We start from the raw sequence: 13,900 nt of genomic DNA, 5'->3' as shown, positions 1-13,900 counted from the left end.
ATATGTAAAATATGAGAAAGTGTGGAAGTGTAAACAGATTTTTCTGTCAAGACTGGTAATAGAAGGCTATTCAGTAGTTAGTATTTTCTGTTAAATCTTTCCTCAAAAATCTATGAAAGTACTCAAACTGATGTCACATTGTCCACTGAAGTACCTCTCAAAGCAATAATTCAAAACACTTGTGTTGACTACAGCCAACAGTCCAAATGTTGAAGTTCATCCTCATAGTCACGAGCCTCTGAAAAGAGGAGGTTGGCTGAAAGAGGTGAATTGGCCCAACATCCCCCCTTGAGGTCACAGGCAAATGAGGCTTGAAACACCATAGTTATTATTCCATACTGGGTCTCTGATTGGTAGAATGAAATTCATTGGTATTCTCAGTTTACAATAAGTACAAAGTGTTTAATCAGATTCTATATGCATATTTCTACTTCAGTCAATTAAAAATTGAGATATAAACATACCTATGTTCCACAGCAGCAACAACAAACCCCTGAGATGCCATTTCAATGCAAATTGCAGAATACAGCGTTCTATTGAAATAAATAGAATTTTGCAGATTAGGTCAATCTTGTAAATCATTTGCATGCTACATCTCCTTTGTTATTATTGATATTTGTTATTATACATAAACAGCCTAAATTCCTAGATCTTGTAGAAAGATTAAAACATGTTGTCACATGTATATTGATAAGGTAAAATATATAAAGATGAAAAAAAGAGAATGGATCAGGGAAATATACACACCTTATCTTTAAGAACATTCTGGCAGTCTCCCAGTTCCCCTTCTGTATTGTGGGAAATATTTCCTGGTCATGTCCATAGTCATAAAAACCTCTACCAAAATAGGCCAATGCATCCTTAAGGCTGTTTGTTTCCCTTCCCCATATTCTATTCACATCATTAAACAATTAGGAACATGAAGAATGTACTGCTGCAAAACATTTCAGCCCCCCCCCCAATCATTTTCATGCCACAGGTCGCTCCTGACTTTCATTCATTCATTCTGTGTCAAGAAGCATTCTGGGAAAAAGGAAAAGAGGAGCCCCTTTTGGACAACTGCTTCCTGGGAAAAGAACGTGGACAGAGAATGTGGGGTTATGAGAAGCTAGAGAATCACATGGGTCAGCAGGTAACTAGAGATGTGCACAGCAAATAGAATGAAGAAAGGCAATAAAGTGGAGAGTGAGTTGGTTGGTAAAGTGAGAGAAAGACTGGGGAGGAGCTGGGTGGTGAAAATAAAAAAAATATGAAGTTGTTATGGTGAGAATGCAGCATGGGCATTGTACAGAATGGCAGGAATGAGAGAATTCCATTTTAACAATCAGAAAAACAAAGGCTAAAGGTTATGAATTGCCCCAAATTATAGGTGAGTTATAAAATGAACAGGGGATTGGATACAACTCACTCATGTCCAAAACCAGATAGCTCTAGATTCATCTTGGTTCCTCCAGGTGTGTTTGACCACACCTCTGATAATTAGTAGTCAGCATGGCCAAAGGCTGCTCTTGGTATGGAACTATGTTAGTTTTGATTATAATCATCTTCATCATCTTAATTATCATCTTCATCTTCCAAACAGTAAAAATTAATATTGCAGCCATAATATTATTAAATAATATGTAACAAAAAGCCTCAGGGATCTTATTTCAGGAGATATTTCTTATTGATGGTTTATGTAGGGTGAAGCCATGCTAGAAAAAGATATGGCTGTCATCTGCATGGATTGTCTTGAATGAATGCAAGCATACATGGTGAACCAGACCTGCTTTTTCAGAGATATAAGATATGCAAAAAGGCAGTGTTACCTAAATGCTCCAAGTCCATGGGAAAAAATAATTAGGGGATATTTTTCTCCAGGCTTGAATTCAGCATTCCACTTTGCAGGACATGTAACTGAGCCTAGACAGAAGAAAACAACTCTTGGTACTTTTTCTGATTTTTTTTTTTTATGGCTTCAGTAGATTGAATTTAAAGTCTTCTTGCAAACTGTACAGCATTCTTGAAATGGCACTTTCTTATCCATCCCAAATATTTATTAGCTATTTTTGTACATTTTCCCCTGGATAACACAAGTTCCACTCTATATCTGCAGATCTATTTTCTATCTCTAAAAGTAGAGAGAGGGGTTTCAAGAATAGTAAATTATCTGAGTCCAGAATTTTATGGTTTACAGTTGTTTTACTGTTGGCAGCACTACTAAACAATCTGGGACTATTTGACACTAAAAGAATACATTATAATGTAACAACCTTCCAGGTGTATTAGTGGGGAGAAAACAAGGCTGAATCTAATGGGACAACATCTACAGATAACTAATAATAAATCAACCCTCCCCCAAGATGGGTGCCAACACAATTTAGCAAGGGTTGCAGGCCTGGTGAAAACTGTCTTTAAAGTTCTTCTAAAAGCTGCAAGGGAGATTTTACAGACTTCTGGAGCTAAGGATTTCTAAAGTGTGGGGTCTGCAATGGAAAAGACCTATCATCTCATCTAGGTCCCCCTCATTTTGGGAATGGGGGGATACTCTTAACAGGCTTTCCAGAGATGTTCTCTCTGGATGAGCAGATTCAGTTAAATATTTCTTGATATCAGATACACTGTGGAGTCCCTTGACCTCTGACTGATTTAGAAGGGCTGCTTTGCAGCAAAATCTTTTTTAAAAAGGAATAATTCAAGAAGCACTTATTGCAGATTGTTAAAAATTTTAATTCCCAAGGGCACTGCCCCCATATAAATATATTGAAAAAGTTCTTTTCAGAATCATGGCAGTGAATACAAATTGCTCTGCCATGTGCTAAACTAATCATATGATGGCCATTTTAGCATTAGCAATATTTGGAGCTGTTGAGACTGAACACAATAAACCAATCCAAGCTCAACTTACTCTGTTGGACATAATTATTCAGCCTTGGAACTGAATAAAAATGCTGCCACTATGGACCCAAAGAGTTACATAAATAAGCTCATAGGTCTTGAGCAATTTGTCTGGATTCTTCTGTGTCATAAAAGAGTAATATGCTTTGCCTTAAACTACCTTGGGGTAGTTTTTAGCATTTGTTTCTATATTTTACAGTACTGTATGTTTTTCTACCCAAATCAGCCTTGGGTGGGCCCAGCACAGATGTAGAGAAGCTAACTTTATATTGCCTTTGCAGAAACAATTGTTGCAACATCCTTTTGTAAATTATCTTAAGAATCTATTTCTCTAATAGCACTAATCAGAATATTGTTAGTACCTACCATAATTGTTTTTCTAAGAATCAGACATAGAAAATGCATACACTTGAGAGTTGGAGGCTGAAAACACATATACAGAAGAATATGCTTTATATGGGCTGGTGACTATAATTCACAACCCCTCCGAAACTTACCAACATAGCGTGCAAAAATGAACTCCCCTAACTTCCGATATATGTTAAGAAAATCAGACAGTCCATAATAATATTCTTTTCTGGGAATCCATGTTGTATCTTCATTATTCATACAATTTTGGGAAGGATAATACAGACGCAAAAAAATCCCCTAGTATTAAATAATAAAATTAGTTATTGAAAACTGCTTCTAAACATTTAATTGAAAAAAAGCATGAATAAATAAGCTCTACCCTTAATCTACTCATTTTAAAAATTACCAATGACAAAAACTTGCTTAAAAGTACAGTGTTTCAAATCAAAATACTGTATTTCTCTTTTGAAAGTATTCATGTTGGCCATAACCAGAGGAGAGTTTGGACACCATCATTATCTGTACTGGCTGATTCATGGCATTTTTGCAGCACCAGCACAGTCAAACAATAAAACTTGGCATTTTACTGCAGTCTGAAATTCTATACCTACTCTATATATAGAAAACTTGTTTATCACAAAAGGGCCTCAACTCTCTTGTACAACCATAAATAGATACCCCTTTTTAATATTCCATTATTATACTGTCCCTACCTTTTATCAAAGCAACTTGCCTCAGTTAAAATTGCCTCAAAATTGGCTTGGATAGGATTGTGTATTTATTTTGTAATGAATGAAGAAAGCAAATGAACTCCTTCCTCCTTGTTGTTCCTGACAAAATGAATGAAAGATGTGAATGGGTCCAAAACAGACGTTTATGGATGTTTTCCGTGAGCTTTTTAAATAAAAGGCAGGTTACTTTTACATTATAAAAAGACAAGAGAAAAAGCTACCTGTTTTGTGTAACAAGTTAGTCTTTTGAATAGGGCAGCAGTGGGCTTGTGCCATAACTAGCTCAAAATACACAACACATAACTGACCAGGGAGGAAAGGAGAAACTGATTGGCGCAGGTACCTTGGGGATACCTGCTTCATTTGGAAATGACATTCTGCCAGTTGCTTGACTGCAGTAACTAGTAAAACTTCTAGCCTGAAAACAATAATGCTAGATGGATCATCTGCTAGACTATTTTATATTTTGGATTAGTTTTGTTTTCATGCAAGGTTTATTAATGATGGCAGTTTATAAATACCTGAATACTATAACCAGTCATGAGATCTGTACATCCCACAGAATAAGGACCTTTCCCTTCAGGAATTCTCTGAGAGTTGCTGCTCATTTGCTTTGAACTTTGACAAATCTGAAAAACAAGCAAATGGATAAAAGTATGGGAATTATACTAAGTTAAACAATGCAACAACAGTGTTAAATAATAAAACAGGTTTGTGCAGATGAGAAACTGTCTGAGCTTTCAGGGTACACTGCCTACAGTTCAACAGAAGAAAATAAGACAAAGTTGAACTCATATTAATTATTAATTATGCTGATTACTTCATACATTTCTTACCTCTTCCCCTAGTAAAAATTATTACTGATGCAGAAAACTTTTGTACTATAATCTACACATATTTATTAGTTACATATATTTATTACTTCCTTCCCTTTGTTACTGTAGAAATTAGCTGGGGAAAGATGATAGTGGCAATATAGTTTAGCAGTAGTAACTAAATCTGACTACATTTGTTGTGCAGTGTAGAGTTTTTAAAAGCGCCATTATTGTTGTATTAATTTTTCAGCCAAAGCTTCATATACTTTGAAGTATTATTGATTTTAAGTATTTTAAGTATTGCTGATCCAGGGAATTTTTGTTGGGAATGTAGTTTCCTGATTCCATCTCATTTGGATTATAAAATTAGAAAATGAAAAGTTTTAGCAAGCTACATTTGTTAGAAACCTGAAATCTATAAGTGTTTGTGTAATCTATTTGTTATTAGTAAAATTAATTAAGTTTTGTGAATATCTTGGTATCTATCTTGGGGAACTCACAACAGTGACTCACACTCTCATCATCAGTTGGCTGGACTACTGCAATTTACCCTACATGGGGCTGACTTTGAAAACCACCCAGAACTTTCAACTAGTCCAAAATGCAGTGACCTAGTTGTTGGCTGGTACATGCTGATAGAAGCCTATGAGACCACAGTGGTTTGGGTCTTGCGCTGTCTCCCCATTCTAAGTGCAATTCAAAATGCTGTTTTTGACCTTTAAAGCCCTAGATGGCTTGACCCTGGAGTAACTTCAGGACCAACTTTTCCAATCAATTTTGGCTGCCTGATATATACATCCCAATCCCTGCTAGTGATTCCCCACTTTTGCAGAGTAAGGGAGATGGAGGCTTGCAAGCACTGTCTTCGCAGCTACTGCACCTGCCTTTTGGAATATCTTCTCCCTGAAATTTTATATGCATAAATTTGATAGTTTATGAAAAGTTAATAATATTATATTATAATAATATTAACTTTTCATAAACTATTGAAAATAGAAATATTTAGGATAGCTTTTGGGTTACAAAATGTTACCACATCTATTTACTGGTTGTTACCTCTTGGTCATTATTGTGGATGGTTGTACTGTAATGTATTTTATTATATTTTTATTTTTCAATTTTCAATTTCTATGGACATTTTAGTGATTAGGAAAAACAATGAAATAATTACCACCAATTTCTAGAAAAATGCTAGTTGCATTGAAACATCTGTCCCTGAGAATTAAGGTGTTTTGACAAATAAGAGCATGTTCTTAATAGAATCTGACAGCTTACCAGGGCCTTATCCCACTGCAAATATATGGTATGTGTTTCAATTACTAATGGTTAGAAAAATTCCTTAGCTGGGGCACATGTATTAAAACAGAACCAATGCTCAAAAGTGTTAATATTTTTAAATTGATATATGTGGTAACTGAGACTGCAGTCCTAATTTAATGACAATCTTTGTTTATGAATAATCATGTTGTTAAGCTAAAGCCACAATTATAAACAATTTTTCTTATACTAATAAGGACTGTAAGGAATGTCACTGAACAAACATTAAGAGTACAGTAACATGAACAAGTATGGTTTGTTCAAAATCGCTCAATACTATTTCCTGGAAACTGTAATTATCTGTTCGCACACCCCAGTCATGTTTGAGAATACAAATAACATTGGTATGAGTATGCAGATATATTTTTAAGATCAAAAGGAACTTGAAATGTAATGAGAAGAAAACATAAGTCTCAGAGTACACTTCAATATGGTTAGATCCGAGTAAAGCCCACTGATTTAAACAGAAAAGTTAACCATGTTTAAATATTTACAGGGGAAAAAAGAGGACTTGTTGTTCAGTCATTAAGTCGTGTCCAACTTTTCGTGACCCCATGAACCATGTTGCACCAGGCCTTCCTGTCCTTCACTGCCTCCCTGAGTTTGCTCAGTTTCATGCTCATTGCTTTGGTGATGCTATCTAACCATCTCATCCTCTGCCGTCCTCTTCTCCTTTTGCCTTCAATCTTTCCCAGCAGCAGGGTCTTTTCCAAAGAGTCCTCTCTTCGCATTAGGTGACCAAAGTATCTGAGCTTGAGCTTCATTATCAATCCTTCCAATGAGCAGTCAGGGTTGATTTCCTTTAAGATTGACTGGTTTGACCTCCTAGCACTCCAAGGGACTCTTAAGTCCCTTGGACTTATCCCCTAGAATGTTTGGACATATCTCCTAGTATTGGACATATCCCCTAGTATTCCCAAAAAGTATTTTTTTATTATTATTATTATTTCATTTAAAAGGGGAGGACCCAAGATACTGACAGGTGAGCAGTTCTGTATTTAAACTCCCCCCAAATCTTTTAATCCCTTTTAATTGTTCACCTTTTCATCTTCTATCTCCTATTGTTTTATATATATTATATTCATTTTACTATTCCTCTTTTATCCTTCCATTCTTATCTACTGGTATTGAGCATTACTTTTATCAACCTTGCTGTCACTGCTATCTAACTGCTACGAGAGCCTCTTGAGGAGATCAAGAGAGACAGCTATTGCTGGAGCTAAGTAAATAACAAAACCAGATGGGGAATGCCAGTAACAGCAAATGCAGAAGGAACCTTCCAAAAATTAAATATAAATCTTGAACGCAGTGTGGCTGGGGAATTCTCGGAGTTGAAGTCCACTCATCTTAAAGTGGCCAAGTTTGGACAACACTGCTTTAAACAAAACCAAAACACAGAAGCATTAGAAGACAAGCCATGAACCACCAAAGAACAGTCAACATTCCAGCCAGCCAACAAGCAAGAGGCTACAACAACATAACAACCCACCAGGTGAGCCATCTGTTTGCCCCTCAAACAACAATACCTTGCTTGAATGGGAGAGCGAGGAACTGACAACTTTGGAAGATAAATTCCAGCTAGAACTAGAGCCAGAAAATGAATCGAAACCACAAACACTAGACATGGAACTGGTGGCCATAGACTGCCTCCTGCCAGCACAAACAATAACATCTTTTTTTCCCCAAGCATCATAATATGTTCATTAAAAAAAAAAAGCACCTGCAAAATACAATCAACTACAATTTATTCTTTTTCTTTTATGGTAATGTTACAAATTTTGATACATTGTATTATTTCAAAGCAGATTTCAATGCAATAATGTTTATGTAGTATGATTATAAGCTATGAACATTCTATTATTTAGAAAGCTTAAAGTATTGAAAATAAGAAGAAAAAAGTAAAAATTATATCAATATTAATAGGATTTTAGAATGTCAACATTGCAAGCATAAAATTATTTAACTTTTCATCCAAAATTGAATATAACATAAAAAAAGACCATTGCATATCATAACCAAGTAGTAGTTATATGACAATAGTTTCGATCTGAAACTAATTACTTAATATTAAGATCTCCATTGTATTATTACTTAGTGTATATATTTATATATGTATTTATATGTTGATAAAAGGAAATAAAAGATAGACAAAGCAAATTTAACAAAAGTTAAAATAACTGAAAAGAGAAGAGAAAAAAAGCAATGATAATAATAATAATAAAAGAACTGCTCCAGACAGCACAAACAGTAATGTCTATTTATGATCAACTTCTGATAACTAACAACAACATTGATAGTTTATAATTCTTGATAGAACAGTTTACGTTTAAACTGTCAGGTGGACTCCCTGACAACAAACTGCTAAACATTAACACCAATAGGGAGAAGGTCCCATGAACCATTATGGGGGATAGTGTAACATTATGGAGGAGGTCTTCTTACAACCCCCACAAACTCAAAGATGGTAATGTAAAAGTTCTTCAGCCAGACAGGAAAGTACTTTTAATTGAGGAGAATAACATCAATCATGGCAGATGGCACCCCAAGTGGGCTATTGCTCACTCACTCACACAGCTGATGTGTTGTCAAGTTTCTCACAGTGAACTTATAAGGACTGAATGGCTACCCAGATTACCTAGGCATGCTAGGTACACAAGAGTGGTTCTTACTTTCAAATATACAATAATTCCACTAATGATGCTGAGAGTGAGGAACTATTTAAGGAGGATTCATATTACACCCTTCCAAGTCTTTCAGGATAACAGTTGTTCTGCCCTGCTGACAGCTGGAGAAGCAAAATGCCCCAGAGTGTTCCCAGATGAAAATGGGCAGTCCTGCCATGTTGCTAGGCAACAGCCAAGACCAGATAACTCCCAGCCTTACCCAAGGCCCATCTCCAGCATCCAAGAGTATCCTGACCAAGTTAGAGCTGAGGTGCATTTCTCCTGATAAGGACCAGCAAGCCAACCATTTACATCAAATGCAAATGCCCTGATGCAAGACAACTCATCAAATAAAAGCTTAAGTGCACTCTCTGTGTGCTATTGTGCTAGAAGGGGATCAAACTGACTTGGTAAGTTCAGATATCTTGCAGCTGACTGAGGAGGACATCATCTCCATCCCAGCAACCTCCAGGCAGCTATTTGCTGCTGATGCTCACTCACCAAAGGCTGATACCTCCTGCTTGCTGAATTTGGAGTCAAATCACACAAATGACTGACTTAGTTCTGTTCCCAGTACAGGACCATCTCATGCAATACTGAATAGTTTGACTCTGTCACTGACTAAAACTGACAACCGAACTCACAATGATGGTCCCTCACCAATCCATTCAGCTTCCTGTGAAGAATTGCATATGGCTGATGCACCTCTAATTCACTGGCCCCTTTAGTATCTGAAGGGGAACCATCTCTCTGACATCAGGCTCAAGAAACCTGCTGACATTTCTGTCCTGTAACACTGCAGGGTGGCATGCCAGATCCAAAGTCTCCAGCTTTATTAACTTCATTACCAAAACTTCATTACCATTCTATATATATTGTATATATATATATCTTATCTCTAAGAGTCAAGCTAAACTGTTAGACACATTAACCCAATATGCTCAAGCTATTCTGCTCCAATTCACCAAGGAATCCTTGTGTATGGTTAACGTATACATCCCCCCAACTTACTCTCATTCTCAAGCGAATATGTTATGGACCAGCTTGGAAGCCTACCTAAGTAACATCTTGAAGTCTTTTGCCTCTGCCCATTCTAGCATTAAAATCCCCTAAAATCACCAGAGATTTTAATGCTAGAAAGGGGCTAATGATAAACTTCTTTACTCCAAACACCACCTGATCAGCCCTGATCATGAGATACCTCCCCAACTACTCTTAAGGAAATCAAAAGATAATACTGCAGACCATAAAGGTCTTTGTATGGCTCAAACTTTTAATGAATTGGATCTTTTCCCACTGAATGGGGCAATAAGCAGTGACCACCCTGCACAATTCTCCCATTGGGCAGAAGCCAGACCCTCTCTTCTAGACTGTACAATAATTTCTAAAAACCTCTGCTCCTTTCTGCTAGAGTTCCAAATCTATTATCATTCTGAGAGTGATAATTTCCCTAATACTCTAAGGCTGTAGAGACAAGTCTGGTTCCTGGCAATGAATTAGAACCAGGACCAACCTCTGTTAAATGGTCCTCACAACTAAAGGAGAAAGTGGCACAAGTATTTGCCTGGGAGAAAGCAATCCACCTTAGATCTACAATCCTTTGTGGAGAGGCTGAAAGAGACACCCACACCACCTATACTCACCTGATACAGCTTCTACAGCCAGTTCTCACTATAGCAGGCAAAACCAAGTCCATAAAGGGAAGCAATCCTCCATTTCCAAACCAGCCATGGTATGACCACTACTGTCAGGACACCAGAAAAGAACTCGATTGTTTCAGAAAACATAGAAAAGACCCTACTTTGCATACTTCCAAGACCTCCTCAATAGGAAAAGGCAATACAAGAGGCTGATTCAACAAAATCAACAACAGGCACCTAGGGACAGCTAGCAGCAACCCATAGGTGTGGCACGGGCCAAGAATACAGCTGTATTTTGGCATCACATTACTCGCCATCTTTTAAATAGACTACCTCAACCTCCCTATTTAATACTAGCTGCCAAATGGGAGGAGCATTTCTGGACTTTATATACAACAGATGACACACCCATACTAGACACAGATCCCAATGGAACTGACAGTTCATACCCTCAGTGCCCCCCGTCACACATGCTGACATCACAGATTTAATTAAACAGCTCAGCTCAGGCAAGGACCCAGGCATAGATTTCATCACAGCTGAGGTTCTCCGAAGTAATTTGGAATGGTGGACTATGGTATTGGCTTCTCTGTTCACATACTGTACATCAACCAAACAGCAATGATTCCCAAAGATTGGCGCCTTGCTCTAATAGCCCGCATCTACAAGATAGGTAATCGGCTATAAAAATAAATAAATAAATAATCAGAATCTTCCAGCTAACTACTTGCTTCATCAGTCCATTCAGTACCATCAGCAATACTTATGACAGACACCTATCCATACAGTTTCAGGAGCTGCTAGACCCGGAGAACATACTAGCCAAGGAACAAGCTGGATTCAGACGTGGCTGTTCTATTTTCGATCACGCTCTTATCCTGCAACATTTGGCAGAGAAATATACCTCAAAACCATGTGCAAAACTATACACAATCTTCATTGATTTCAGAGCAGTCTTTGATTTAAATTCCCAATCTAATCTTTGGCACAAGCTCCAAAATTCCACCATAGATAGAAGGCTCCTTTTGCTCATTTATAATGTATATGACAACTCTACTGACCTTTGTAGTAGTAAGATGCAGCTCCCAAAGTCATTATTCTAAGGAAATCCCCATCAACAGAGGAGTTCAGTAAGGATGCATCCTGGCACCATCACTATTCAACTATTACATCAATTCCATAGTTGCCAGGATGAATAATCTCTCACATCATTCTCCGAAACTGCCACAGAAGCACACAGCAATTCTCCTACATGCGGACGATACAGTATTCCTCTCCCAGATCCACATTGGCTTAAAAACAGCCTTGAGAGCCTTGGCTGAATACTGCAACACAGAAGTCCTAGAAATTAATTATAATAAAACCAAGGTGCTGATATTGGAGAAAAGCCCTAAAATGCACATCTGGAAATTAAATAAGCACCCAATAGAGCAGGCCAAGTCATTTAAGTATCTTGGTATTTTATTCCATGCCACAACCACACATAGGCTACACATGGAATATGTAATCCAAAAAGCTCAAAGATCTGCCACAGCCCTCCAAACCTACTTCTGTACCAAAGGAGCATTATACACCCCTGCTGCACTTTGAGTATATTCAGCCTAAGACTGGTCACAATTATTATTTGGTGCATAGATAGGTCTATACAAGTCTTTCGCCCCCCTGGAAAGGGTTCAGACTAAGTTTCTCAGGACCTTATTCCAAGGGCCCTGTTGTGTTTCAAATGTGATCTTATGTCACAAGGCTGGCATTAGCAAGATTGAATCTAAAGCCTGGAGACATATTTTCATATACTGGCCTAAACTCCTCTTTTCCCCCACAGGCCTAACCCCTCAGGTTCTCTCTGACAAATACATTTCCTCCTGGGCCACAGCATTATATAAGACACTGGAACTTTGGGGCTTTTCTTTAACCCAAGTGCACATGCTGGGGTAAGAACAGACAGTAGAGGCAATCAAGCAGAATCTCAAGGACACCGACATTCAAACAGACTTAATGTCCCTCCCCAAAGATCTATTTTAAAGGAGCCCACACACCCCTACAGACCCTCCAGATACTTAAAAGAAATCGCTGTTCCTAAACTAAGGAGGGCCCTAAGCCTAGCATGGTTTAACACACTTCCATCAGCAGTTTTAGAGGGGAGATACCAAAGGGATTCCATTCAAATCCATGGTCTGCCTATGTGGTGGAGATACAGAAACTGTCAAACTTGCCTTACTAGGTTTTCAATTAGCAATAATCGTGCCTTGGATTAACCTCATTGGCTACGATACGGCCACTGTGCAAAGCTGTTTTAACCTCTACAACAACAGCATCAATGGGCCTCAAATTATGACTTATACAACAAAAAATAATACAGTGGTACCTCGGGTTACGAACGCCTCTGTTAACGAACTTTTCAGGTTATGACCAGCTCCAGCCGCAAAAATTTACCTCAGTTTGCAAACTCCGCCTTGGGGTACGAACAGGATACGCGGCCATTTTCCCTCCTGTGACACGGTCCGTGGCCATTTTTCCGCCCCTGACACGTGGTCCGTGGCCATTTTCCGCCCCTGACACGTGGTCCACGGCCATTTTTCCGCCCCTGACACGTGGTCCACGGCCATTTTCCACCCCTGACACATGGTCCGCGGCCATTTTCCACCCCTGACACGTGGTCCGCGGCCATTTTTCCGCCCCTGACACGTGGTCCACGGCCATTTTTCTGCCCCTGACATGTGGTCCGTGGCCATTTTTCCGCCCCTGACACGTGGTCTGTGGCCATTTCCCGCCCCTGACACGTAGTCGTAGGGAGGGGGACTCTCCCTCCAAGCAATAGCCGCCTCCCTGTCCTCCACGCCAGAACGGATTAACGGTAATTACATTGAACCTTATGGGGAAATTTCCTTCGGGTTGCGACCAATTCGGGCTGCGACCAGAGTCACAGAACGAATTAAATTCGTAACCTGAGGTTCCACTGTATTTAGAATTTAGTAGACTCTATTACATCTGTATAGAAAAGGATTGTCAAAAACAGCGTTTTGTTGGAGATGTAATAAGGACGATGCCTCATTAAAGCATATGTTTCTACAATGTCCTATAGTTACTAAGTTTTGGGAGAAAGTAGTGGACTATATAAATATGATGGTGTGACAAAAGCTAAAATTTTCAGGGGACAATATTCTTTTGAACTATATACCTAATACATGGAACTGGACACCCAGACAATGTAAATGGATTCTCTGTGCCCTTACTATGGCTAAAAGACTGATACTGCAGCATTGGAAAGATAAACCTATGGCCCCATTTATTCAATGGATTGAAGATCTGATTGCACTTGCTACTTATGAGCGGATTGCCTATAGATGTAGGCTTTGTATGGACAAGTATAATGAAATATGGGACACATTTATACAAAATACACTGGGTTAAAAAAAATGATAGTCATATAAATGGATTAGAAATATATACATACTTGAATAATAATAGGTATGTATATATAGAATTGTAATTGTTTACTGTTATGA

The 13,900-nt window shown here is 38.2% G+C and overlaps 1 protein-coding gene and 1 pseudogene across 4 annotated transcripts in view; both read right to left on the bottom strand.

Annotated features, from left to right (window-relative positions):
• Positions 1 to 13,900, bottom strand: part of PLA2G7 (phospholipase A2 group VII) — a 30,300-nt gene that overhangs the window by 15,191 nt on the left and 1,209 nt on the right. For all 4 annotated transcript variants that reach the window (XM_015887833.3, XM_015887831.3, XM_025165785.2 and 1 more), the window contains 4 exons: positions 4,481 to 4,588; positions 3,375 to 3,525; positions 1,809 to 1,902; positions 465 to 533 (listed from right to left, as the gene is read on the bottom strand). In XM_015887833.3, the coding sequence (XP_015743319.2) occupies positions 465 to 533; positions 1,809 to 1,902; positions 3,375 to 3,525; positions 4,481 to 4,588 (422 nt within the window). The remainder of the gene's footprint in view (positions 1 to 464; positions 534 to 1,808; positions 1,903 to 3,374; positions 3,526 to 4,480; positions 4,589 to 13,900) is intronic.
• On the bottom strand, positions 12,561 to 12,684 carry LOC112540471 (U4 spliceosomal RNA; annotated as a pseudogene).

Source organism: Python bivittatus, unplaced genomic scaffold (genome assembly GCF_059951505.1).
Source record: "Python bivittatus isolate LINGU-HERP-01145 unplaced genomic scaffold, Pbiv_v1 ctg000020_np1212, whole genome shotgun sequence".
Lineage (NCBI taxonomy): Eukaryota > Metazoa > Chordata > Lepidosauria > Squamata > Pythonidae > Python > Python bivittatus.
Note: the sequence above shows the minus strand (reverse complement) of the source record. Positions and strands in the feature narration are given on the sequence as shown.